Source organism: Puntigrus tetrazona, chromosome 19 (assembly GCF_018831695.1).
Source record: "Puntigrus tetrazona isolate hp1 chromosome 19, ASM1883169v1, whole genome shotgun sequence".
NCBI lineage: Eukaryota > Metazoa > Chordata > Actinopteri > Cypriniformes > Cyprinidae > Puntigrus > Puntigrus tetrazona.
The window spans coordinates 8,654,894-8,679,869 of NC_056717.1; the positions used below are offsets into that span (position 1 = coordinate 8,654,894).

At 39.5% G+C, this 24,976-nt stretch overlaps 6 protein-coding genes across 11 annotated transcripts in view; 2 read left to right on the forward strand and 4 right to left on the reverse strand.

The window, feature by feature from the left end:
• tdp2b (tyrosyl-DNA phosphodiesterase 2b) overlaps positions 1 to 4,593 on the reverse strand; it is a 4,989-nt gene extending 396 nt beyond the window's left edge. Inside the window, exons 1-6 of one of the 3 annotated variants that reach the window (XM_043217952.1) lie at positions 3,998 to 4,593; positions 1,865 to 2,034; positions 1,309 to 1,497; positions 1,135 to 1,226; positions 940 to 1,058; positions 151 to 321 (exon numbers count right to left, since the gene is read on the reverse strand). In XM_043217952.1, the coding sequence (XP_043073887.1) occupies positions 151 to 321; positions 940 to 1,058; positions 1,135 to 1,226; positions 1,309 to 1,497; positions 1,865 to 2,034; positions 3,998 to 4,021 (765 nt within the window). In that variant the 5' untranslated portion in view covers positions 4,022 to 4,593. Of the gene's footprint in view, positions 1 to 150; positions 322 to 939; positions 1,059 to 1,134; positions 1,227 to 1,308; positions 1,498 to 1,864; positions 2,035 to 2,155; positions 2,438 to 3,982 lie in introns of those variants that run through there. The other 2 variants (XM_043217951.1, XM_043217950.1) reach the window with 2 other exon arrangements.
• Positions 2,871 to 6,211, forward strand: acot13 (acyl-CoA thioesterase 13). The gene is made up of 3 exons (XM_043217957.1): positions 2,871 to 3,176; positions 3,261 to 3,445; positions 5,293 to 6,211. The coding sequence occupies exons 1-3, from the start codon at positions 3,093 to 3,095 to the stop codon at positions 5,447 to 5,449; spliced, it is 426 nt and encodes a 141-aa protein (XP_043073892.1). The 5' UTR covers positions 2,871 to 3,092; the 3' UTR covers positions 5,450 to 6,211.
• On the reverse strand, positions 5,530 to 10,047 carry c19h6orf62 (chromosome 19 C6orf62 homolog). The gene is made up of 5 exons (XM_043217955.1): positions 8,478 to 10,047; positions 8,216 to 8,392; positions 7,921 to 8,046; positions 7,658 to 7,792; positions 5,530 to 6,830 (listed from the first exon to the last, which is right to left on the reverse strand). Exons 1-5 carry the CDS (start codon positions 8,604 to 8,606, stop codon positions 6,705 to 6,707), a joined length of 693 nt encoding a protein of 230 aa, XP_043073890.1. The 5' UTR covers positions 8,607 to 10,047; the 3' UTR covers positions 5,530 to 6,704.
• A 393-nt stretch (positions 10,048 to 10,440) lies between these two features.
• On the forward strand, positions 10,441 to 13,180 carry gmnn (geminin DNA replication inhibitor). The gene is made up of 7 exons (XM_043217956.1): positions 10,441 to 10,591; positions 10,899 to 10,960; positions 11,742 to 11,843; positions 11,923 to 12,079; positions 12,204 to 12,286; positions 12,388 to 12,498; positions 12,762 to 13,180. Exons 2-7 carry the CDS (start codon positions 10,907 to 10,909, stop codon positions 12,942 to 12,944), a joined length of 690 nt encoding a protein of 229 aa, XP_043073891.1. The 5' UTR covers positions 10,441 to 10,591; positions 10,899 to 10,906; the 3' UTR covers positions 12,945 to 13,180.
• LOC122323849 (armadillo-like helical domain-containing protein 2) lies at positions 13,169 to 16,206 on the reverse strand. The gene is made up of 2 exons (XM_043217954.1): positions 14,563 to 16,206; positions 13,169 to 13,680 (listed from the first exon to the last, which is right to left on the reverse strand). The coding sequence occupies exons 1-2, from the start codon at positions 14,747 to 14,749 to the stop codon at positions 13,169 to 13,171; spliced, it is 699 nt and encodes a 232-aa protein (XP_043073889.1). The 5' UTR covers positions 14,750 to 16,206.
• A 1,031-nt stretch (positions 16,207 to 17,237) lies between these two features.
• Positions 17,238 to 24,976, reverse strand: part of ripor2 (RHO family interacting cell polarization regulator 2) — a 54,187-nt gene continuing 46,448 nt past the window's right edge. For all 4 annotated transcript variants that reach the window (XM_043217959.1, XM_043217958.1, XM_043217962.1 and 1 more), the window contains exons 13-22: positions 23,527 to 24,165; positions 21,778 to 21,950; positions 21,494 to 21,659; positions 21,199 to 21,331; positions 20,222 to 20,377; positions 19,961 to 20,134; positions 19,665 to 19,867; positions 18,662 to 18,739; positions 18,466 to 18,556; positions 17,238 to 17,361 (exon numbers count right to left, since the gene is read on the reverse strand). In XM_043217959.1, coding sequence (XP_043073894.1) covers positions 17,261 to 17,361; positions 18,466 to 18,556; positions 18,662 to 18,739; positions 19,665 to 19,867; positions 19,961 to 20,134; positions 20,222 to 20,377; positions 21,199 to 21,331; positions 21,494 to 21,659; positions 21,778 to 21,950; positions 23,527 to 24,165 — 1,914 coding nt within the window. In that variant the 3' untranslated portion in view covers positions 17,238 to 17,260. The remainder of the gene's footprint in view (positions 17,362 to 18,465; positions 18,557 to 18,661; positions 18,740 to 19,664; positions 19,868 to 19,960; positions 20,135 to 20,221; positions 20,378 to 21,198; positions 21,332 to 21,493; positions 21,660 to 21,777; positions 21,951 to 23,526; positions 24,166 to 24,976) is intronic.

Here is a 24,976-nt window from a genome sequence, read left to right on the forward strand (position 1 = left end):
AATGCCGCACTGAATTAGTGACGTTCACTGCGCACTCATCCCTCCACCGTATTTGGAGCTATTGTGATTTTTACCTCAGTATTTCCTAGCCGTTTTGTAATATTGACAGGCCCATCGGTCAAACTCAACTTCAACACTTGTCTTATTTACCTCAGAGTCTCTGAGATTGGTGTCCCCGGCAAAAATGACAGTAGCGTCTTCTGGTGCTTCCTTCATCTTTTGAAACACAACTCGCAGTTGTTTCATTCTCTCCTCTGATTGGTTCTTACAGCTTTCTAAATGTGATGTCATCACGTACAGCTTCTGACCTGAGAAAGTCACCTTAACAGAGTCCAAAGGTCAAGGTGCATATAAATAATGAGACACATAACTTTAATATTAATGTATGCATACACTACCATGCAAAAGTTTGCAGTCTAAATTTTTTTTTTTTTTTTTTTTTAAATCAATTTTTATTCAGCAAGGATGAAAGTGAAATTCATCGAAAGTGACAGTAAATACATTTTTAATGTTACAAACTATTTCTGTTTCAAATAATAACTGCTCATATATATATATATATGAATTTTCTATTCATTAAATATTCTTAAAACAATATCAGGGTTTTTATAAATACGTTCAGCACTAGAGCAAGCGAATCAGCACATCTGATTGATTTCTGAAGAATCGTGTGACTCTAAAGACTGCATGAATGATGCTGAAAATTTGGCTTTACATCACAGGAATTAATTACACTTTAAAACGTATCAAATAGAAAACAGTTACTTCACAACATTACTGTTTTTTTATCAAAATAATAAAGAATTAGTACATTGTAATACAGTAATAGTTCTAACTGTTGCATGGTAGTGTATTTTTGATTCCATTAAGCAATAAACATAAGCCATTCATTACACACTAATCTAATCTTTGGTTAATGCTTACAAAGCACAAACTCACCTGAGCAACTAATAGATTTCTCAACATTTGTGTTGTAGGATAACAGATGATCTCACTTTCCAGAAATTTTACTCTGGATTTCTTCAACATTATTCCTGTGAAGTATCCATCGTCGCTTCCTTTAAAAAGGAGGACCTCATGGATCAGTAAATAACTCATAAATAGCTTCACTGAGCACAGACGTCATTCTCTTACCTTCAACAAACAAGTAGCTGACGGCACGTTTCTTAAGATACTGAATATAAGATGGAATGAGTTCTTGAAGAAAGACCACATCTGGTGTGTATCTACAACAAGAACAGCGGATAATAAGAAACGAGGAGTTACAAGTAAAAACTGAAATGGAGGACATCACTTTAAATAACTCACAGAGCTAGATACGAACACAAGCCCCTGGCGCGCTCTGCAAGACTTAAGGTGTCTAAACCATCCACGTTCCAGCTGATGACAGAGAGCTTGCTGTCCTCCGTATTAGACTGGGTTACAACACTTTCAGCCCGACTTTCTTGGGGGATCACACTGCTGGAGCAGGTAGGTTCCTCAGCTGTCAGGTCAATGCTGCACAACAAATAATTTGAAATATTATTTGGGATATATACATGGGTGAAAGACGTTAAGATGTCCGCATGAAAAGAAATTCACAAAAGTGATTTTATGTCCATAGAAAGAGCTTTAAATGTAAGTAAGTGTCTACTTTTAAGCTTTCAAGGAAATAAGGTTTCTATATACATACATACACATACATACACATATATATATATATATATATATATATATATATATATATATATATATATATATATATATATATACAGAGAGAGAGAGAGAGAGAGAGAGAGAGAGAGAGAGAGAGAGAGAGAAAGAGAAGAGGGGAACAAGTGCTGTTTCCTATCTCTAATAAACAAAAAAAGGAGAAAAACCTTACCAATCCATCTTGTCCGCCTTAAATTTCTTCTTTGTTCCTAAAGTATCAGCAGTATCTGAGGAATTCATCTCCTTTCTCTTATTTCCAGACACATCTTTAGTTTCCTCTGCATCCTCCTCAACATCAAAGACCGAGTCCATATGAGCCTCGAAGAAAGAGTTCAGTGCTCTCTGGCAGGAACGCAGAAATACAATGTCAATATGTATATATGTTGTATAAAAATGTTATAATTAACGAGAACTACTATACTTTGCTCAATGGAATCATTTCAAGAGTGAGACAGCGCCGTACCTCCATATCCCATTCATTTTCTGCTAGATAACACTGCGCCACAGCGCTATCCGACCCAGAGATGGTGGCAAACTGATCGCAAAGACTCGTTCTCGTTTCCTCTAGAGCAGACATTTGCTCATCGATGTGATTACCTGACAGAACACTGTTTGCCATGTTCACAGTTCAGTATAACGGCGGGACATGGACGCGTACAGCTACAAAAACATTCCGGGCGGAACCCGAGAAAACACGAATAAAATATTTATATTAACGTTATGTTTGTGGTCGTTAGACCTACTGTATTTGCAATATACTATGCATTACTCCCCCAAAGTATTATTACAATAATTGTCGCATTAAATGTAAACAACAATAATTGTTTAAATAGAGTTTCTTTTCGGAAGCATTTAACTGTAGTACTGAACGAGTCAGTTCGTTCAAACAGTTCGTTTCAAAATTTAAACGGTTCAGTGAATCTTTATAGTACGAATTAATTAATCATAATGATAAACACGAATAACTTGAATTAATCAATTTCTAAACACGTGTGTGCCATTTTAGTTTGTTGGTTTCACCCAAGCGAGTAAAATACAAATACATTTCTAACTTCTAATGAATCGTTCGGGTATGTTTTGTTCATTGGATTCATGCAAACGTCACGATGAATCATAAATGATTCAGTATTTCATAATAAAAGCCATCATATCCGAACGGTCGGTCTCAGCTTCAGTACATATTGACTTATTATATTTAATTGACCTAATTAGGAGAACGCGGTGCAGTTTTTTCATTAGTTGTCTGCTGTTCTCATCGCTTGTCGTGAGAGGCATTTTAACTGAAAGGCTTTGCGTAGGAAATTAATAATGCTTTTATTTTGCACAACATTTGGGTCGTCTTTCAAACATTCTTGAAGAGCGATCCTGTCCTTCACTGCTTCGGTATTTGCAAAATCACCATGATGTCAATGTCGCTAAATACGTTAAAACAGTTCATGAGAGCGATGGTGGACGGTCCTGGATTCGACCGGGTTTTAAGTAAGGTACGTGCAGAGAGAAATTAAGTGTTTCTCCTTGGTCGTTCACACATTGCAGCGGACCTGCTGAGCAGATCGTGTCGTGATCAGGTGGAGATACTGTCCGCAGTGCCCGGGAAAGTGGTGTGCGAGCTGAAGGTGGAGGAGGAGCACACGAACAGACTAGGCACTCTTCACGGAGGTCTGACCGCTACCCTGGTGGATGTGATCTCTACCACTGCCATCATGTACAGCGAGAGAGGAGCTCCCGGGGTCAGCGTGGACATGAACATAACGTGAGGAGACCGCGTTACTGGAAACTGGTTTTGGATACATTCGACATACTACAATGCAAAGTCGTAAAAGTACTAAAAGAAAAATGAAAACTATGTTGACATATTAAGGGGAAAAAAAATGATAGAAATGACAGCGCATAGTAAAAGTACTTAAACGTAAACTGGATTTTAACTAAAAACAATGGATTTATAATAAGTAAATATTTGATTGTGGATAGACATAGGACAATAATTTTTTTGTCTTATTTTTAGCATAAATGCATTGTTTTGCATGTTGATTTAATCACATCCCAAAAAAATTGTTTACATAATATGTAAATGTGTGTGCTTTGTGTGTGTGTGTATATATATATATATATATATATACACACAAATATACAGTAGGGGTTTTTGTAATATTTACATGTAATTATAAATAAACAACGTAACTAAATGCGGTTAGTAACCAAGTGAATTACTGTTTCCGTTACTTTAAAATGCGGCGTTACTATAATTGATTATAGGCTCAGTTCATCTTAATGGATGCAGAGTACATACTTGTATTTGACGTACCATAAACTCTAGTGCAGGGGTCATCAAACTTAAAGCCGGAGGGCCGGTGTCCTGCAGAGTTTAGTTCCAACTTGCCTCAACACACCTGCCTAGAAGTATACCTATAGTAAGACCCTGATTAACTGCTTCAGGTGTGTTTGATTAGGGTTGGAGCTAAACTCTGCACCGAACTTCGTGACCCCTGCTCTAGTGTGAAGGCTCACGGGTCACCGGCGCTTTGACTCGCATACGCAAAGATGCATACAGAGCTAGAGAGTCTCATATAAAACACAGGATTGACACGCTACATGTAAACAATATTCTTCATTGTATTTCCCTGTCGATCCTTCCTTTGGGATTCAGCAAATCAATTTGAGCGAACGCAGACAACGTGATTTATTATTATTTATTCTAATTATTAAGGTTATATCATCTTACAATGCTGAATTAGCACAACATATTATAATGCTATAAAAATACTATGCCGATTCTTTTTCCAAGGTGTCCATAGAGAGTTGAAAATATTTACAATAATATTTAGAATTTGATAGATTTGTGAGAAGTTAAGTAAATTTAGTAAAAACGTAACATGCCCAACACCGCATATCATATTGTATTATATATTATATATATATTAAGCATAAGTTTTCTTAAATATGCACATACATGTGCGTGTATTTATATTTACTTAATATACGCAGCACACACATTATATAAAGAAAAATAAAATATTTTGATTGTGATTAACTGCGATTAGTCATTTGACAACCTTTACATTAGTAATTTTTTGTTATTTCTATTTCCCAGATAATAATTTTAATATAATATTGTAGAACTGAAGTGAAGCCTTATAAAATTGTATTTTAAACAATATTCCTTTAGGCAGTTCAGGTAGATTTTTGAACTTGTGATGTTTTTTAATATAATGTTTATATTATATTATAATATAATCTTTTTTAGTTTTAATAGTTTTGCTACGTATTAAATATTCTGTAAATTCAGCTGAAAAGCAATGAACTTAGGTTGTTAAATATTAGGTTCCTACTGTGACTTGTATTGGGGCATATTTTCCCAATTAGTCAAAATGGGTCTAAGTGTGTTTTTGGCTAATAATGGAAATAATAATAATAATAATAACAACAATAAAAAAAAAAGACTTTAAAAGTAAATATGTCTATGTAGAAACTGATTTTCAAAACTTAAAATATATTAAAAAGGACAAAATGTCAGAAATAGCCCCAGCCTCAAATAAAAAAAAATAATTAACATGCATTTATTAACATGCTCAGACTGACTCCTAACATTTTCTGTTTCAGATACATGAATACAGCTAAAATTGGAGAAGACGTCCTGATCACAGCTCAGGTTTTAAAACAAGGACGGACTCTGGCATTTGCAACAGTAGATCTCACCAACAAGTCGAATGGAAAACTGATTGCTCAGGGAAGACACACTAAACACCTCGGTAGTTGATTACGTACATGCCGTGTAACTGACATGAAACGTGTTGTTTTTTTGTTACGTAAACTCCAGCATAAAATCTTTGCACTGTGTTAGGATATGTTCAGCAGTGTTTATTTCAACAGAATTATTCAAACAATGGGTACATCAAAATAAAGACAAAGACCCACCTTCCCCTTCCAGCGTGAACTCAGAATTTCAAAAAGGGGGGGAGGGAAAGTAATATTTTTATGCCTTAAGAACGGACAAAGATGGCTTACAGATACCAAGTCCCAAGCATTGCAATATTTAGTACTCTCAGAACAGGGTGGGTGAGAAACCAATCCGTAATGATCCATTTCAAGTTTCACTACGAAATTTCTCATTAGGTACACAAGCTTGAACATCAGTCATCACATACCCACCACCAATGATTACATCTGGTATCAGTAGCTCGTATGTATATATAGTGCATGAGTTGTTTAACTGGTGACAAACTACCATCCCAATAATCCCAAGAAAAATAAAAACAGCATCAGAAATACTCCAAAAAGACAGTTTGTCAACCATTTTAGATATACGTGACACCTCACCTCCGTCCCCATCAGGCAACACTTTTCCTCCAGAAATGATAAAACGAACAAGGTTTGTCATATTATAGGCAAGGAATGACACTCAAATTAAAATGTCCAGCAAAAACTAAGGCAGTAACTGAATGAGAAGCAATGCCTACACCAAATGAGTTAACAAGTATTGTTCACCTTGTAATAAAGCCTTTTGAGGAAGACTACCCAGGCTCTTTTGTCCCCTGTCACTGATTGTCATTACTCATGAAATCCCTACTCAATATAACAGACATGTTAACTATCCCTCATGACAGCGATGTTAAAGCCGGTCCAACACACGAAGACCACATGTGAGAGACCTCTGTCATTGGTTTCCTTATTTTTAAGTTTTTGTAACGTAAAGAGTTCCTTCGGTGACTGGTATTGTTGACGGTGCAGCTCCAAGAGAACAACCACTCAAAATCAATGTTCATGCAGGTTCAAATAAAAACTGATCAAAGAGAGGGGAGATGGGATGAACCAAAGCAAGGTTGGTTGAGGGAGGGATTAAAAAAAAAAACTAAACTAAAAACAAAAAGGAGCTAAATTAAATCTCACGATGAAAATGAGTGGTTAACAAAAAGGAGAGTTCCAAGCACAAGTTCATATCTATTCAACTGAGGGATGTGTAGATAAGGTCAACTTGCTTCGAGGCCTCCAGGGGTGTCTTCCATGCGTGTCTCCTAGTCAGGCATATATGGACGGAGGTGGTCCTCGACGTCTCCGACCCCCCAACAGGTGAGCTGGTCCTGTGGCAGGTAGAGACAGAGGCTGCACAACTTGAAAACTGTGAGCTTGGTTTTTGGAGTCTGTGGAAGAAAAGAAAACAGAAAAATATTGGGCTATTCTTAAATACTACAATAGCAATTCAGTATTCAAATTCTGGGCAGTGCTGATTAAAGAAGTATTTCAGCATGTTACTAAATCAATATTAAGATAAAACATGCTATTAGATAGTATACAGTAAATATTCATGTTTGGATGTAAAATTCTATACAACCTTGTCTATACAATTTCAGTAATGCTACAATAAGGTTCATTAGTTAACAATAACAAACAATACTTCTACACCATTTATTAATCTTATCCTATTAAAAAGTTGTGTTTGTTAACATTAATGCACTTTGAATCCAACATGAATAAACAATAAATACTGTAATAAATGCATTGTTTTCTCATGTTACTTAATACATTAATATTAAATGACACCTTATTGTAAAGTTACCTTTATTTTTACATAAAAAGCTATTTTCATATTAATATCAATGTACTGGAAACAAATAATAACAGGTAATAAAAAAATAGAGAACCAACTCAATTCAATATAATAAAAATTAAGATTGTTTTCACTTCAAGATTTTTCTTTTTCCTTCAGGAGATTACTCCTGGTGAAACATGTAAAACATTCTTTAATAAATACTAAAAGTTAAGTTCATTTAAAGCATCAGAAAATTTAAAAGCAAATAATCTTCATAGTGAAATTTGTTAAGATTGCATTTATTAGGGTTAGAAATGGTATTTAAAAAATACAAATTGTGTGTGCAAGATTTATATAAAAACAAAAAAATTGATAATCCTCATGACATTCTTAAATATTATGCATGGCCCTTGGTGTTTTAGGTTTTATCAAACCAACCTGTAAGTGCTGTCTGTCCACAAAGAGAAAGACAGACTGATTGGGGTTGTTCATAACCATCCCAGCCTTGTCCTTCCGACCAACAGCATGCAAAAACTGCTTTTCATAGTCTCCATGATGAAACTCGAACTTGGCCTGTAAACGACCAAAAGCAAACGTTACTATATTAAATTTGCGAACAGATTTCTATGCTTCATTCCTTCCCACTGCGCGTGTTAAATACTTGGTTTGAACAGCACCGTTTTTTGGCAGAAACTGCGTACCTGAACAGGCCTGAATGGTTCATGTTCAGCCCCTTTCCATCTGGAGAACAGGAGACAGACAATCTTCTCAATATCATTGCTGGGCCAAAGGATAAAGTCCATCTCCTGGGTACAACCTATCACATCCTGTGCAGATTTAGAAACATCAGTGAGATGCGCGCACACAAAAAGCAATGACCTCGAACAACATGATGACACGTGGGTTTTTAGACAAGACAATTGCAATAGAGCTGACAGCGGCTTAATCTTCAACTGACAATGTCGAAAGTGAGCCGTGTCGTGTGCCAACACTTACTCTACGCATCGACTGGTAACGAGGCGCGTGTAACTGCACCACATCTTTCTGGAGAAGCTCTAAAGAACTCTCGAAGGAGTAGCTCGAATCCTTCACGCCTTTAAGGATATTTTCCTCATAGTTGTTGGTCATCACGGGTACCACCTCAGCTACTTCGAAGAGCGCGGACTTCTTTTTCTGTAAAAGTGGGAAAGGCACGTAAGAACAACCGTAGACAAGCGTTCAAAGATCTCTCAGCTGCGTACGAAATCATTCGACGTACCTTTTCCTTAAATACAAAGGCAATGTAGATCTTGAAGTCGAACTGATCGGCCAAAGATTCTCGTTTCTTCCGTAGCTGGGCACGGAGTCGGTTTCTGGTTTGATTCCGGCGAGAATTTGGGTCTCCCATTGTTACAGACAGTACTATTTTCCTTAAGCAGACTTTTTTTTGTATTGCTTTTTTTTTTTATTTCCTCGACAGTTAACTATGTGGTTTTACAAACCCTTTTAAAAACTAAATAAGCTATAACCAAGCACTACCTGCAGTACATACTAATTTGAATTAACGAACAAAGTTAGCAAAACCAAATCAAGTCATTTTTAGTCAATATTGTAGTGCACTTGGGCCAAGTAAGTTTGCACTTGTCTAAGTTTGATGCGTTACACCATTTTTTTAAAACAATCAAGCCAAGGCCAAGTGTAAACTAAAAGAAACCACTCATATAACACGACCCGATCAATTAGGATTTTTTTTTATATGAGAAACTGTTGTATCACTGAATAAAGGACAGAAAACACAAATGCCTGCTACACTGAAAGCCCATACCGACAGTTTTGTGTTTGCGTCCGTGTGTGAGGGGACAGATCCCTGTCTTTAGATAAATAAATCTTGTTTTAAGTTATCTAAAAAGCTGACCAAGAGATTTGACTTTGGAAAGTCTCTTCCAGGATTGACTCTTGCTTGTATCCATATCTTTGAATAAACGGTCTCATAAAAGCACATCTGAATGACAGGTGAGAAAGACAACCATGGCAGAGAAATGCAGATGCCATGAGATCTTGGCACTGAGTAAGAACACAGAGTTTGCTGGACATCTTGGGATTTAAGGGCATAAAATGGGCCCACGAGCTCTCCTGCCACGGTTGAGTTTCATTGTGAGGCTTTTATTTTGTGGCTGGCTAGCAAACTATTGCTAGCTAAGCTGAATCACACACGCCACCGACTTATAACCTGGTTGGAGGGAGCTACATCTCTTTTTATCCGGTATGAGATCTAGGAGAGCAACCAAAGCTAGTATTCATTAATAAACCGACCGTTACATTTTGTTATTTTTTTGCCCGTTTTCTGGTTATCGCGATGCTAGCAGAGACCGACTTCGATGCGTGGCTGGCTACCGTAACGTAACTGGCTAACTATTGTTTCTCGTCATTTTTTTCTCTCTCTCGAGTTGACTTCCAAGCCCGTCGCGATCCGAGCAAGTACTGCAAAACAATCCTAACACGTCTTAATACGCCGAGCTCAGTGCAAAAAAACCCGCCCCGGACTGGTCGATCCTCGGCGGAGGTTTTAGCTTGATGGTCTCCCGTTTGTTTTCGAGCTTTTCCACAGTCGTCACACACCCGTGTATGCCATGTCAAGATAAACTGACAAACCGACCGAAGTCCTCCGTTCTCTCAGGTAACAGACGGCGGCATCTGCATCGCGGTGGACCCATAATGATGGAAGGAAAGGGTGAAATGTCTTTCGAGCGATTCTTTCGACTGTTCCGGCCCTTTGATCAGCGTTTGTCTGGAAAATAACAAGCGCTCCTCGCCGAACAAACAACTCAAAATGGCCGATGCGCGTCACGCAGCTGTGCACATGTGACAGAGGAGGAGCGCGCGCTGCTGTCAGCTGGGTTTATGAAGGGCAGGGACACGTCTGGTCTCCCTTATTTATAACACAACGACTTTATGGTGTATTTACGCATAACCGCGGTGGAAAAACTGTTACAAACTAACAGTCGTTACTTAACATTATACTGTGTGCATTCAAGTCTTTCGCGACTAGTGCATTTGCAAGTGCCCGAGTAAAAACTTTAAGGATACACAAGTTGAGTGTAGATACGGACATAATTCATTTATAAAATAATATACATAATTAACATAATTTAATTGTGCGCTGTACTCACTCAAGGGATTGTAGTACTATTTGAATGAATTTAAATATCCCTTGGAAGAAATAAATAAAACCCTTGACTGTTTATGTCAGATCTCGCCATCCGCGCGAATTCCGGAGTCACGTGACGCTACAAAGGCAGTACTTAAGCCCGTGGCGCGCTCTTCACACGCAAGCTGTTGTGCTGTAGCGGGTTCTTGAGAGAAGTCTGTGTTTGTCGTGCAGTTTATTTTATCGTAAGTTTCGTTTTTGGCTCGCTTGGTGTTTGGTGGCTTTTGTCTAGTGTTTTGACCCTTTTTGTTGGCTTTTAAGAACTGGCAATGTGTTTTTAAAAAAAACGGCTCGGTTCGTGGTCTGGGTACAAACGAAGGCCAACACCGCTTTTTAGCTATGCTTTACAACTGTTTTATGCACACTTAGTTATACAACCTGTTATGTCTTGAGAGTGTAATGGATGGCGAGTGAGTGGATGATGGTAATCCAGTTTTTGTGTATAGTGTTTCGAAGATAAAAAAATTGATTTAAATTGTCTTGTTTATCTAGGTGAAAACATGAGCTCCATGAGAAGACCCAAGCATGCAGAGAATCCCTCTGAAAACATAAAGGTATGTGAGAATGCCTTGCTTTAAGGTCCGTAGAAGTGATTAATTGAACTGCTGCTTAATACACTGATTGCTGATCCAGTGTGCTGTTAGATAATTAGATTAATGGGGTCTTGAAAGAATCTGGAAACACTCCCATAAACTGAGTAATGTCCCATTAAAAGCTAGTCATTAGTTTTTATTGTAGCCATTTAATGAGTTTTCACGTTTGGGTTACTTTGATTTGTCCAATGGGGGGTGGGCAAGTCAATGTATCGCAACATTTCCTTAACTTGATCAGGTTTCCACTTTGACAAACTGAACTCAGACCTTGCTCTGTTTTTAAATTAATCATTGCCCTTGTGTTGAAGTCCAGTAACTGCGTCCATCTGCCACTGTATTGTTTGAGTGAAAACATTAACTAACTCAACTTGCAGTTGGTCATAAGGAGACTTCTGTGGCGGTTCCCACGGTAATTACAGGTTAAAGAATGTTGCAGTAGGAATAATGCAGGCGGTCCAATCGCTGCCCGTGGGAATCGGAGGTGTTTACAGCATGCAGCTGATGTGTGGCCTGCCCCTTTCCCACGCTTGTTACAACTGTCTGTGCTGAGATACCTACCTTGTTGCCCTCTCATACTGACAGCTTAACGGGTGTAAGAGGAGAAGTATGACTGTTGAGGCAGGTGAATGGAGCCTGTTACAGTGGGCTTGAATAGGGTTGCTTAACCTTTTATTGTTTGGGTCTTTATTCACTTTTTTTGCATGACATGAGGTCCCTGAAATTTGCCATTTTCTCTTCTCAGAAGTTCCTTGTAGCGCCAACATCTGGAGCAGGGTCGGGGAGGAGGACACTGCAGGTCCTTCAGCCGTCTGCTGTCAATAAGAACCTTGGACGTATCATTGAGGTACGTGGTGGTTGCCACTTCAGAAGTGTGAACTTTTTAGTTGAGGGATGGTTTTTAAAGATGGTCTCGACTCGTTTAGAATGGCAAAGCGGTTCCTAAGAGGAAGATGTGGAGCACGGAGCAGGTGAAGGGTTCAAAGAGAGTCAAAGCAGAGGTGGCCGTGAAATCCACAAGTCCTGAGGATGAAAACCAGCCCGAGGGGGTTACGCAAGAGGCTTATGAGCTCATGATCAAAGGTGAATGATACCTGGTCCAGTTTGGTGAATTTGATTTTACTTTAATGCCAAAGCTGTACATGTAATGTAAGGGTGATGGACCGTTCCTGTAACTTTTGTATTGAATGTTCTTATTTTCCTTCAGAAACACCTGGGTCCTCCTACTGGAAGGAGGTAGCAGAAGAGAGGCGGAAAGCCTTGTTCAGTGTTCTCCAAGAGAATGAAAAGGTAGGTTAATCAATGGATAACTTGCTAATGATTAGCTATTCTACACCTCTCAGTAGGGCTGATGAGTTAACCCCTCCCCTCTTAACTTTTGCTTCAATTAGTTGCACAAAGACATTGAAGCCAAAGATGAACAGATTGCACAACTGAAGAATGAAAATGAGGAGTTGCAGGAGCTGGCGCAGCATGTACAACACATGGCTGACATGATTGAAGTAAGTGCTGTGTAGTTGAAGCCTGACACTGCTGTTTTTAGGTCCAAATGTACACAGAGGTGTGTGGGTTTTAATAAAATAATAAAAACATTATCCCCTACGTTTTTACAGTTTAGACAGACTATAACATTGTTGGCTGTTGAGATGGTGTTCGTGCTTTGGCTGGGAAACTACGACTTTTTGTCACAAGTGGATGTTGTTGGCGTGTGACCCACTTCAGTGTCCCGAGGTCTCTCTAATGTCTCCTTTTCTTTTTCTCTCAGAGATTAACTGGTAAAAGTCCAGACAGTCTAGAGGAGCTGCGTGAAATAGCCTTTGATGCTGAAGATGAAGATGAGGAACATGGAGATGAGCGTAAAGCTGATGAAAGCCAGGACAGTGTAGAACTGAGCAAAGAAGAGTCCCATGACCATAATGTGCCACTTAAGGATGACGCCACAACATAAGAAAGCTGAGATGATGCCACCTGAGAAATATTGAACTGAAAAAAACCATAATGGCCCTGTTTGGGCTTTGTTTGAAAGTTTATTTGCTTTAAGAACTGTTATGCACCTTTTTAAAATGCTTTTAGTTGCTGTTAATGAGCTTTTATTTTCAGTATGTGTAGTTAATGTGCATGTTCACTGCCGGTGTACATATGTAAAACTGAATGCATGCAATGGAAATAAACTCATATTTTGTACACGTGCTCTTTTAATTGTTTTCCAAACATGTGACCACTCTTGGCAAAAGGGCAGCCCTTCAGCTCGTCTTCTTCATGCAAATTGTCCATCTTCGCGCTCTGCTGGAGTCTTAAAACCCTGAGCAGCTCAAGAGCGTAGTTTAACGGCCATTTCTCCCAGTCCAGACTTGCTAGTTTCTCCAGATTGGATTGCAGGGCCTCGGCGTCCTTGAGGTGGCAGATAATGGGGATGTTGTGGCAGCAGAGGATGCTGAGCAGGTAGCAGCTCCAGCGCTGTGACGTAAAGGAGAGTTTGCTGGTTGGCGACACAAACTCCAGCAGGGTGTCTGGGAGACCAAGTGCTTGTGCCGTGTTTTGATTGGCGACGTGGAGGTAGCATATTGCACTGAGGCCTTCAAGAACTCGAACGATGTCCTGCTCTGTAAGGCCAGGTGTCTTGAGGAGCTCCGTCATGCTTGCCATGTACTTGTCTGCTGCTTGAGCTGCATGTTCATAACCTCCTAAAAGCATCAACAATTAGTAGGGTCTGTGAATGTAGAAGCCATTGCGGTGTTTCACTTTACACATTGACACTCCCATTAATAACAAGGCAGAGCTGTTGTGCTTTTCAAAAGTAGATTTCATGTTTCAATAAATCTAATTGTGCAAAGAGGTCAATAGAAGTAATCATGAGCATTGTTTAAAAAAAAAAAAAAAGCTTTTGATGTGAAGTGTTATACCAGGATAAGATAAGCAATTATTCCTAAATTTGTGCAAGCTTAGGTTCACATTGTGGAAGGGAATAAAGTACTGAGATGGGCCAGAATTGGGACTAGGTTTATAGTATGCAAAAATTCATTCACTGCTTAAATACTGCACTACTACAGTTAAGGAACGTTTTAGTAGGGATCAAAATGAGGCTGTGAAGGATGGGAGTAACACAGTGCAGTCTAAAGTTCCCCAAATGAAGGTTTTAGCGGTGCATAGCAAATTTACAAAATATTTTCATGCCCTGTTGAAAAACAGCATTTGCTTGTCAGGTGCCTTTTGAAGCTGGGATGCTGTTTAGGACCAGCTTCAAAACATACCTAACCATCATATTTTTAACGGTGTGGAATAGAATATTTACTTGATATTCTAATGGCTTATTTTTTCAACATTGGTTACTGCGACAAATATACCGATTTATAACTGCTTTTGTGGTCCAGGTTTACAAATGTAAAGTTACACTACACACCGCATCGGTTGTTGGTAACTACCACTAACATTAGACAGTGTTTACTCGATAACTAGCTAATCGCTTGCTTCGTTTTAAGCGCATTGTTTGATTCCCCCTTTAAGACCACATGCTGTTTTTAAATTATCCCTTCATTTCACGTTAAAGTATGGGTTTTCGTCGTCACCTGTGTAGCTCAATATCCCAACGTCCCGAGCCGCGCCTGCTCTCTCTGCTGCGGGCAGCCGCGTGTTCCGGATCAGACGGCCGGCCTTCAGGATCTTACTTTTGTGGCTTCGGTCTGGTTCTCCCACGCCAGAGGAAAAATACGGCTCGATGTAATTATCGTAAAATGAGGAGAGGAAGCGAAACATGCGTCTGCCTCTCTCGAAACACTTTTCAAAAAAGCGTTTTGGGTTTTTATTTCAAAACAGGACGTTGTTTTCATTTAATTTAGCTCGTTATCGTGACATCATCCATTCGGTACGTTTTCACGAAAGCCTCCTTAAAAACGTATACGCCAACAACAAACGCTGCTTTTTCAATGTAATAAATGAAATAAAGCAGCACAATTAAATTCGTAATTTCGTTTTTTTTGTTGCTGTTATTGCTTGAAACTGCACTGTGAATTTCTAGTTCCCAGCATGCTTTGCCTCACGAAACGATGAACTTGTGTTTTGTTACAGTTATTTCTCACATGGTACATGTAGTAAATGTAAAATATATATATATATATATATATAAAAATTACCAAGCATTAAAAACAGCACAATGCCATATCTGGTAATTATGTAAAAATAAATTTTATTGCCACTTTCAGCAGAGGAAATACAGTAAACTTGACGAAAAGAAGAAAATGAAACGGTGAGGGAACATTAGCATTGTGATATCAAACGAAATCTGCTTTCAATCAAACGGTACTAGCTGAAGCTATTGCAGGCGGTGCGCTCAAGCCCTGGACACACACAGCCACGCGCTCACGAAACAATAACGACAGCTTTCCTATCAAGAAGGACATTAATTTACATTTTAACGAGGTTTGAACGGTAAATGCAGTTGAATTTTCGCTGAGCTCCTGTCTGAGATGAATACAAGGCAATGCATGTTAATTAAACCTTCTTGCTTGATGTCTCTGTGCAAAGATATTCTCAAGGAGCCATCGCCAATGCCCAGAGTCAAATACTGTAACGGTGCTCGTCAGACAAACTCTCAAAAGCAAGAAAACACAGTCATTCACTTCTGTGACTGAATACAGAAAACAGCGTAAACAAAAGGATTATTTCTGAATATCTGCTATAGATAATTCTGATAAATAGAAACCACAAAACGGCCTTAAATATATCGACTTCTGTATCATTATGGCTTTAGGAGTTTGTGCGGTAAATGCCAAATAACGTGTTATACATATTAAGAAACTATCTTACCAAACAGTTGTGCTTGTGAGGCGTATACTTCGGTAGCCTTTCTGTACTCGGTACATTCCTCGAAAATGTGCTCTTGTCGTAGATTTAAGCCCCTGCTCCCATACAATTCTCAATGTCATAGAAAATATTGCAAAAATAGGTCAGGTGATCTACAAAACTGCGTTTTAAATGCCGCAATAAGCGCAAATTCACATTTGAGAGCTTTAAAGATCCACAAGGGTGCGTACACGGCACGAAGCGAGGCAAGCGTTGGGTAAGCAAAGAGCGTTTTCTCGGGTGCATTAGCGTACCAAAAAGACGTTTAGGAAAGGTTTTCTTGAGCACAAATACTGTATAACTCCATAAATACACTGTTAAAAGATGATACTGATCAATAAAACAAATGTATATATATATATATATATATATATATATATATATATATATATATATATATATATATATATATATATATATATATATATATATATAAATATATATATATAAGAAATTTCATAGTGAATAACCTCTCAGTAATACCAAATCCTGACTGTACCGAATCGTATTGTGAACAGATATTTAGTACATCGTTAAAACAATCTGTTCTCAGTAAAAAAACTAAACAAAAAACAGGGTGGAATCAGCATCTTATAGTGAAGAGAAATGAAAAAATAAATAAAACAAATGATATTACAGTCACGTGACTCAGTAGTACAGTAACAATAGGCACAGAAGCGAGTTCGGATCACAGAGCAAAATATACTTCCAGTCTTCATTTACGTACAAACCAAAAATTCACAGTAATGCATCACGCTTCTCTGACTGAAGATAGTGTGTAAAAGTGCATTTCATATACTCTGACAGGTTCCAAACAGGGCTTGCTGTAAGATCCCATGCATTCAGGCATTAGTACCGCGTTAATGCAAGTGTTCACTACAGGCTCCGTCCATAATAATATGTTCTTCTGACCAGTGAAGGCAAGCAAGCGATGTATAAATCAGCACTGTCCACGCCGGTTTTGCAGCAGTCCATATGACCGGTGGGTTCAAACAGCACACAAAATCTTTCCTTTCCCACAGGTCACAGAAATCTCACTCTGTCCAGGTCCAAACAAACTCAAGCGGGGAGCATTAAAGCTGTCCCTTATAATCCCTGAAACAAAACGGCACGTACAGAGGGAAAAAAAAAATCCCAAGACAAAATTAAAATAGGACTTGCTTTCTATTTACACGCCTCCAACTGTGCAACTGCAATCTGCAAATAACTAACTTCCGATAATATCTCTCTTATTGTTCAACGAGCAACAGTGACTCTCGACTGCCGAGTAGCAAACGTCCTGCAGGAAAGGAGACTCTTGTGGGGAAGATCTCGAGATACGGGCCTAAATCGAAGGCCAAGCTTCACTCTTCCTCTCGTTAGCAGGTGGTGTGTATTTCACGTGTGAAGTGTGCAGGCTCACTTGAGGGATAACGAGTCGTTTTTCTAAAATGAAGTGGTAACGGCGTTACCGCGGCGAGTCCCCAGCCGCACCATTTCCCTCGGCACTGTGTCCAACTGCTCGTATGCCAGCCGCCCGTCTTCACCTGAGAACAGAAACACACAAGCAGGTGCTCTGTAAGAAACAGGGAGGCTGGAGGTGATGATCGAAAGCATTGCGGCCGTGTATAAATTTAAATGTGCATTTTTAAGACCTGCACAAATAAAAACTGTCACTGAAATGTAATAATCTTTTACTTGAATAAGTTTGGCGTCAATCAGAATTCTTTATGAAATTATTCGGCAAGTACGCACTAAATTGATCACAGAACTGATCCTGGAGGAAGAAAAAAAAATCCCGGTTTGCACAAAATATTAAGCAGCCCAACCGTTTTCAACGCTGATGCTAAAAGTTTGTTGATACAATAATAGTGCTTATAAATAAAGGCAATTTAACAGATTGTGCCAAAATTAATGAAATTTATGTACTGTATATTGCATGTTAAATTATACTCTCAAGCCATCCTACATGTACAAGACTTCTTTTAGATGAATACAGTTGGAGTTTTATTAAAAACTCCTGGCTCTTCCAAGCTTTATAATAGTAGTGTAAAGAGTGAGAAGAAATTATTAAAGAAGCACATAGAAACATGTGCATAAATAAGTATACAAAACTTATTCTCATCAGAGTTTATGATACGCCTACATCCTACATAATAAACACAATGACTCCCGTGTATTACAGTTAAGCTAGAGATTTCTAAAATGTTACATAGTTTGTTTTTACACAAACGCACCGCTTCACCGCCAAGGCATTTATTAACTACCTGGAGCCATGTGAAGCACTTTTTATCATGGCTGGATGTGCTTTAAATCTCAACCTCCATTCATTGGCCGTATAAAGCCTGGGAGAGCCAGCACTTTTTTCAATAGAACTACAACTGTGTTCATCTCAAGAAGAAAGTCATATATACCCAGAGCAGCTTAAAGCTCAGTAAATCATGGGGTGATATTCATTTTTGAGAAAACTAAGTATAAAGTTAATTATACTTTATCTTCTGAGAAAACTGAGATGACTTCATAGAATACACACTTTTGTCTAATAAAATGCTGTCTGGATGGGATTTACAGTAATTTGCAAAAAGAGCATAAATCGATTGAACTGACTAATAGTGCAGAGCATGTGTCATTCGTGTGATGGGAGGCTTTACCGAAAGTGAGGAGAGTTTCTATGGCAATCTGGCGGAGATCTTCATCTGCCGAGTCACACAGTAACACCACAGCATCAATGCTCTCCACAGCCTGAAAATAAAACCAGACAGACAGACAGAGTCTGGTAAACAATCACAGATATGATTTAATCTTCAGTTTAAGTGACTTGTGATCCAATCAAAGAGACGAACCGACCTGCAGGCAGCTCAAAGCGGCACATGCAGCTCTTGATCTGTCTATTTCTGATAAGGTTTGTGTGTAACAATCAACAGCCTGATGAAGACAAAAACACACACAAGATTAACTTCTTCATCTCCCGGTGTCCTCAAACAGCTGTACATCTATTTATGCACGCTGTTACTATAATGCAGTGGTTCCCAACCGGTGTGCCGTGGCACTAAGGGGTGCCGTGAGATCTTTTGAGGGTGCCGCCAAAATTTCGGGGAAAAAATTCCAAGGGTGCCTCAAACAAGAAAAGGTTGGGAACCACTGGTGTAAACAGTATTCTCATATCATCTAGGACTAGGTATAAGGTGTTGCTGCATGCAAACTCTCGAAAAAAAAAAAAAATAAATAATAATAAAAAAGCTATGGAGATTTTAAATATCTATTTCCTTATGAGGGTGCCGGGAACTTTTGAAAGGCTTTCCAAGGGTGCCTCAAACAAGAAAAGGTTGGGAACCACTGCTATAATGATTCAAATAAGCATATTTTATTTCTACCTGATTATGCAGTCATGAGATGTTTGCATCAGCTTTTATGCATTTAGTTTAGTTTTTTTTTGTTATACCACGTTTGGGGTCAATGTTTTTTTTTTCTTATATAAGGAAGAATGCATTAAACCGATAAAAAGACAGTTTTTCATAATACATATATATTAGTTCCTGAGCAGCAAATTATCTTATTAGAATGGTTTCTGGAGGCTGAATTAATGATGCTGAAACGTCTGCTTTGCATCACAGGAATAAATTGCATTTGAAAATATATTTACATACAAAACAGTTATTTTAATATTCATATTATTTTATAACATTACTGCATTGATCAAATAAAATGCAGCATTTAGGACTTTTTTTCAAAAGCGTGAATAAAAACAAACAAACTCAAACTTTTGAATATGACCTTATGTAGATTTAAATCCAGCTACAGACCGACCCACAGCCAACAATGGGCTGCACAAGCCAGGTAAAAGACTGACCTTTGACCTGAAGGGTTTGTGTGAGGCAGCAGAGGAGAGGAAGGCGGTAGCGGCCTTCATCACATCGGGGTCATCAGAGGTCAACAGCCCCGCCACGGTCCACAGGGTTTGAGGGCGGGGCTGGAGACACATGACGGACACCTCCTGAAGCTCCTTCACGCAGCGCTCTGTATCTCCACAGCTCAGGGCCTCTTCAAGCATGACTGGTTTGGACACAAAAGAGAGTTTTACGCTTATACTAAAAACTGTGCTGATTAATATATAAAGCTTTAAACTCATTGAATAAAGCGTCTCACCCTCTTTGGCTAAATCCAGCAGGTGTCGCTCCATGTCTGTGACATCGTGTTCGACAGTGTAACGGTGAAACTGAAACACAGTGAGGACATCCTGTGCCAGAGGGGACAGTGACGGACACAAGGAAGAGGCCAGCTCGCCCCTGTCCATCATCTCATTCACAACCATCCTGATCACTGGACACACACGCGGACACATGCAGATGAACGTTGATGTCACATTCACTAATTCCTGCAGATTAATATCGTTGTTACTGTCTCTACCTGAGTCGGGAGAGTGAGGCAGAATCTGTTGCAGTGGTAAGGCAAAGCTGAGATGCATGTGCTTCAGCACTCGGTCCAGTGTAGTATGAAACAGACCACCACTGCAGTCGGACCACAGAGACATCAGCGCCGGGTGCTCCTCCAGCCCAGGCAACACTGTTTAGGGAACCAAGAGGTTATTTCACAAACACAACTTTACACCACACCTAACAAGTGAACTGAGGAAATTTAGCAGTCATAAACATTTTTTATGCACCATGAAATTGTATTGTATGCAAGTCACATTACAAATGCAGGTCATTTTGTCACTTGTATTATATTTCCTTGGCTGAACTAAAACCTCATGAAATTTTGTTCCGCACATTTTCTTTTGTTAGGTTAGTAGCAATATCACACATACATTTTTCAAAAAAATTTATTTTTATTTTTTATTTATTAAATGTATAAATGCATGTGTATGTATTTATATATACATAATAAATATACACAGTAAACACTCATATGTAAACAAAAAAATATATTTTGGATGTGATTAAGCACAATTAATTGTTTAACAGCATTAACAATTGTTTTTCTTCTCTGAAATTAAATGTAAGGTACCCAATTGTACACTGTTAAGGTAAACATATGTTTGTAATTGTTTTGGAAAAAAATGTCACTCACATTATTGAGGATCAAATTGATCATTTTTGCTATTAAATGTATATGTAAAATGTATAAAAGTAATGTTGTTGTGGCTTTCCAAAAAGATTATTAGATGCCCTTAGTATTAATTTTAGTCCCTGATTACCAAAGTGCTAAAATAACATTCTAGCAAAAACATCTTTTGAAAAAAGTCTTTAATAAAAAAAATATCATGCTTAAACTGCCAAAACTCTTCGAAAAGCAAGCTTTGAAGTACAAGTTGATGCAACATTTAAAATCTTTCAGAAGGACTAAACTAATATTTCACAACAAAATATTGGATATATACTCACTATCAGACACTAAAATGCAGCTGCCCGGTCTGTCAAAGTTTTTCTCACTGAGCTCCTCCAACAGAAGTGTTTGAGTGGTTATTTTGTGCAGGTATGTTTTGTGCTGCGCCTGGCTTCCTCCTGAGGTCAACAACTGCATCCCATACACAGAGAAACGTCAGCATTTCAATTAAAAAACAGCACAATGATACACTTCAATCTGACCATGTTCGGTGTAAAAGACAAGGGAAACCAGCGCTACTTTGAAACCCGAGAATGAGAAAATAAAGCCGTAAAGGTGGAAAAAGCAAACTACCTGAATGAGATGACTGCAGTATTGTAGATGAACAACAATGGCCATGTCTAGGTTCTCGTTTCCTGTGGTGAGAGGTAACGGGCTGCCGGCCACACTGTTCCCCACACCAGTGTCCTCTGTGAGGGCTTCACTCAGGTGGCCTCTTGCTTCTGGATGTTGACCTGACCTGTTGAACATGACGTACTGTCACCACCAGAGGACGCTACACCATCACAACTACCCAGGCCATGTAGTACAGCTCCTCAGAGAAACCTGATCACTGAAGGGTTTAATGTCCAACTCACCCAATTCTCTCTGACTCCATGTCAAAGAAGACGGCGCGTGAGAGGGTGGCAGCGTCATCTCCTGTGTCATCGTCATCGAAGTCGGAGGTGTTGAGGAAGTCGAAACTTTCCAGAGCGCTCTCCACTGTCAAACTGAGGCTGGATGAACGGCTCCTATGAGCAGGTACCCGACACTGAGGAGAAACAACAAACTTTTTTCAAGACGGATTGTGTGAGTCGAGTCAAAGACAAGAAAGAGTCCTGAAGAGGGTCTGAGGGATTCAAACGGTGTTAGGGGCTTGTTCAAACACATTCCAATTTGCTGCTTTTTAGTTTTAGTCTTGTGTATGAAAGGATGCTTAAAACGTGATGCTCAAAAGGTAAAAAACACTTTCAATAAGCCAAGAGGAGGCTGGTTTCCCTGTTTTAAACAAAACTTCTAGCAAATTCTCACCAGAGCTTATGCAACGTTATGTCATCCATATTTTTCTTACACAAAAGCATCGCTTCACTTCAGGAGGCCCTTATTGACCACACGGAGCTGTATGGAGGACATTTTGGGATTTGTGGATGCACTTTGGAAGAGCCAGGACATCTTTAATAGAACTCTGATTGTATTTGTCCGAAAGAAGAATCTCATATACACCTAGGATGGCTTGAAGCTGAGTAAATTTCATTTTTGGGTAAACTATCACTTTAACAACGTTTTAAAAAGTGTGTTCTATATAGTACGAATGTAATTTTAGACATACTACATTCTACGGAGAGAGAACTAATCACGAGAACTAATACTATGGTATAAACTTTTAAAATCCTGCCAGTATTTGGTTTTTCTACAGCAGAGAAGAGCATACGCCTGGAAGTGTTTCAGTCAGTCCTCAAAGGGTAAAGAACAAGAAGAATACCTACAAGCACACACTAAACTAAACGTGGAAGACCGTGATGATATGTGAATGGACGGTGTGAGAATGCAGCTCTGAAAGCACAAGCGTTGTGCATGATCACGCACACACATAAAGACTCTGAGAGCTTACAACTTGTTCGTTCAATGTGTTCCATCCACAGATTATCCTTATTAACATTATTGGCTAATAAGACTGGTTTTACTGGTTTGAATAATTGTTGTTTATGCTAACGGTTTTAAAAATATTTTCAGCCTGCCAGTATGTCAGTAAATTTAAACTAATGCTTGCATTCAGAGTATAGGGGTGTGTGTGTGTGGTATCTGAAGATTAAGTGACACTAATGTTTTGTTTTTAACTTGGTATCGAGCATTGTGTACTTTGTGTAGTGGTATCGGTACAGACTACTTTTTTTGGTATCGTGACATCCCTACTACATTCGTTATGTTGCTATTATCATGTGACCTACTAGGCTCAGTTTTGTTGCTGTCATTCACAACTGACCTCACTGGATAGTGAATTGTCAGATGGACAATTTAGAACCAGAAACAGTGAGACATTCTGGGACTTTTGACATAGTGTTTTATGAATACTGTGAATTGGGACATACTACTCTTCCCACATACTATAAAGTAGGGTAATATGTAATTTGGTTGCTGCCTTGGTCTCAAGACCAAGTGTTCAAATGCTCCTGAATCCATGACAAGACCAATACCACAAATACATGGTCTTGGCTTTGGACTAAAGGTGTACTCAAGACCGCCCTCAAGTCTTACAACACTGTATTATCAGAAGTTCATGCTAAACATATCGTCCATCGATTTTTACTAAATCATTCTGGCAACCACAGCTGCCAAAATTCATTCACCTTAAGCAGGTCCTCGAGTCTCATGACTTCCTGCTCCAAGTCCTGCAGCTCCCCGCAGCGCTGGCCTAAGCTCTCCAGCCGCAGGAGCAGGGACTGAATGGCCTCCTCCAGGCTGCTCTCCTGGAAGGTCCTGCTGCTCTCTCCAAACCAGCTCACCGCTCCGCTTTCGGGCAGCATGTCAGAGGAGGTGAGCCTCCTCACCAGCTGTCTGGTCAGACTGCCTTCCTCTCCATCCAGCTCCACCGGCTTTAGCTCTAGGGCTTCATCAGGCAGGTTGGGCTCCAAGAACACCACATCCTCAGGTCCCACCGCAGACAGCTGACTCTCGGAGCACAGCGAGTGGGCCACCGAGCCTGTGCTGTGCCGCTGGGCCTCATTCTGGTCCCATTCCAGGTCTGGATCGCTGACGCTGACGCTGCCGCAGTCTTCCTCCACACACTCCTCCTCAACCGACTGGTCCTCAGAGGCTGGAGCCGGTTCGGAGGGAGGGTCTATCTCAGGGGGCGTGACGGTGATCTCAGGGTTTGACTGGATGGGGGCGGGGCTTGAGGTGGGCGTGTCAGAGAAGGTGAAAGAGAGGCGCTTGCATTCGGCCACACCGCAGCCTCCGTTCTCAAAGACATCGTCTGGTAAAGTGGACTGTTTGATGGAAAGAGAAAGACAATATGTTAAATATGGCCCCCTGATGTGATTTTTCTGATCAGCACTAGTATGTATAGAAGTTTTAGTGATCTAAAGATGCAAACGATATGTTCTGTTCAAAAGTCAAGCACACTAAAGAGCAGCAGAACGAATAAAGACTTCTATGAAATGGTTTTTAAAACAGGGATTCCCAAAAGTTTTGTCAACGAAAGTCAATGTTCTAAATTGTAATATTTCACAATATTCCATTTTTTTCTGTATTTTTCCATCAAATGTAGTCTTGGTGAAACTTCCTGCAAAGATATCGGAACAATTTTTATTTCATAGGGTCTTCAAACATCTAACAGTAGTTTGGAAAAGTGTATGTGTGAATGTGATTAAGAAGAAACGTGTTTTTGCGTGAAAAAAGCAGAAAACGCAAGCAAAGAAAAGAGCCACACGCAGATGTTCACTCAGAGGGGCAGGACACACACAGTGACCTGACTCACGTAGACCTCCAGACTGGACCTTGAGCGAGGTCTCAGTGCGGCCAGATCACCAAAAGAGCGACTGCGTCTGAGTTTCTCTAAGAGCGTCTCTCGGAGCGTGTGCAAGAATGAGAGACGCTGGCCCTCCCACCGCCGAGGATGCCACTTCTTTGCCATCGACACACACACACACACACACACGTAAAAACAACAACCACGATGCACATGATGCCAGGGTGAATACGATTCATTAGACACAGCAGGACAGACTAAACATGAACATTCTCACACAGGATGCAAGTGCTTTCATATTCGACAATACATACAAAATAATAAACACT

What these genes read in the sequence shown, in the direction of transcription:
- c19h6orf62 (XM_043217955.1), bottom strand. Translation starts at nt 8,606, where the DNA reads ATGGGAGACCCAAATTCTCGCCGGAATCAAACCAGAAACCGACTCCGT. An exon ending in GTTACCAGTCGATGCGTAGA is followed by an intron (nt 8,047 to 8,215) that starts GTAAGTGTTGGC and finishes AAATCTGCACAG; the next exon opens with GATGTGATAGGTTGTACCCA. An exon ending in TGGACAGACAGCACTTACAG is followed by an intron (nt 6,831 to 7,657) that starts GTTGGTTTGATA and finishes TTTCTTCCACAG; the next exon opens with ACTCCAAAAACCAAGCTCAC.
- LOC122323849 (XM_043217954.1), bottom strand. Translation starts at nt 14,749, where the DNA reads ATGTTTCGCTTCCTCTCCTCATTTTACGATAATTACATCGAGCCGTAT. An exon ending in TGGGATATTGAGCTACACAG is followed by an intron (nt 13,681 to 14,562) that starts GTGACGACGAAA and finishes TGATGCTTTTAG; the next exon opens with GAGGTTATGAACATGCAGCT.
- gmnn (XM_043217956.1), top strand. Translation starts at nt 10,907, where the DNA reads ATGAGCTCCATGAGAAGACCCAAGCATGCAGAGAATCCCTCTGAAAAC. An exon ending in TTATGAGCTCATGATCAAAG is followed by an intron (nt 12,080 to 12,203) that starts GTGAATGATACC and finishes ATTTTCCTTCAG; the next exon opens with AAACACCTGGGTCCTCCTAC. An exon ending in TTCTCCAAGAGAATGAAAAG is followed by an intron (nt 12,287 to 12,387) that starts GTAGGTTAATCA and finishes TGCTTCAATTAG; the next exon opens with TTGCACAAAGACATTGAAGC.
- acot13 (XM_043217957.1), top strand. Translation starts at nt 3,093, where the DNA reads ATGATGTCAATGTCGCTAAATACGTTAAAACAGTTCATGAGAGCGATG. An exon ending in TCGACCGGGTTTTAAGTAAG is followed by an intron (nt 3,177 to 3,260) that starts GTACGTGCAGAG and finishes TGTCGTGATCAG; the next exon opens with GTGGAGATACTGTCCGCAGT. An exon ending in AGCGTGGACATGAACATAAC is followed by an intron (nt 3,446 to 5,292) that starts GTGAGGAGACCG and finishes TTTCTGTTTCAG; the next exon opens with ATACATGAATACAGCTAAAA.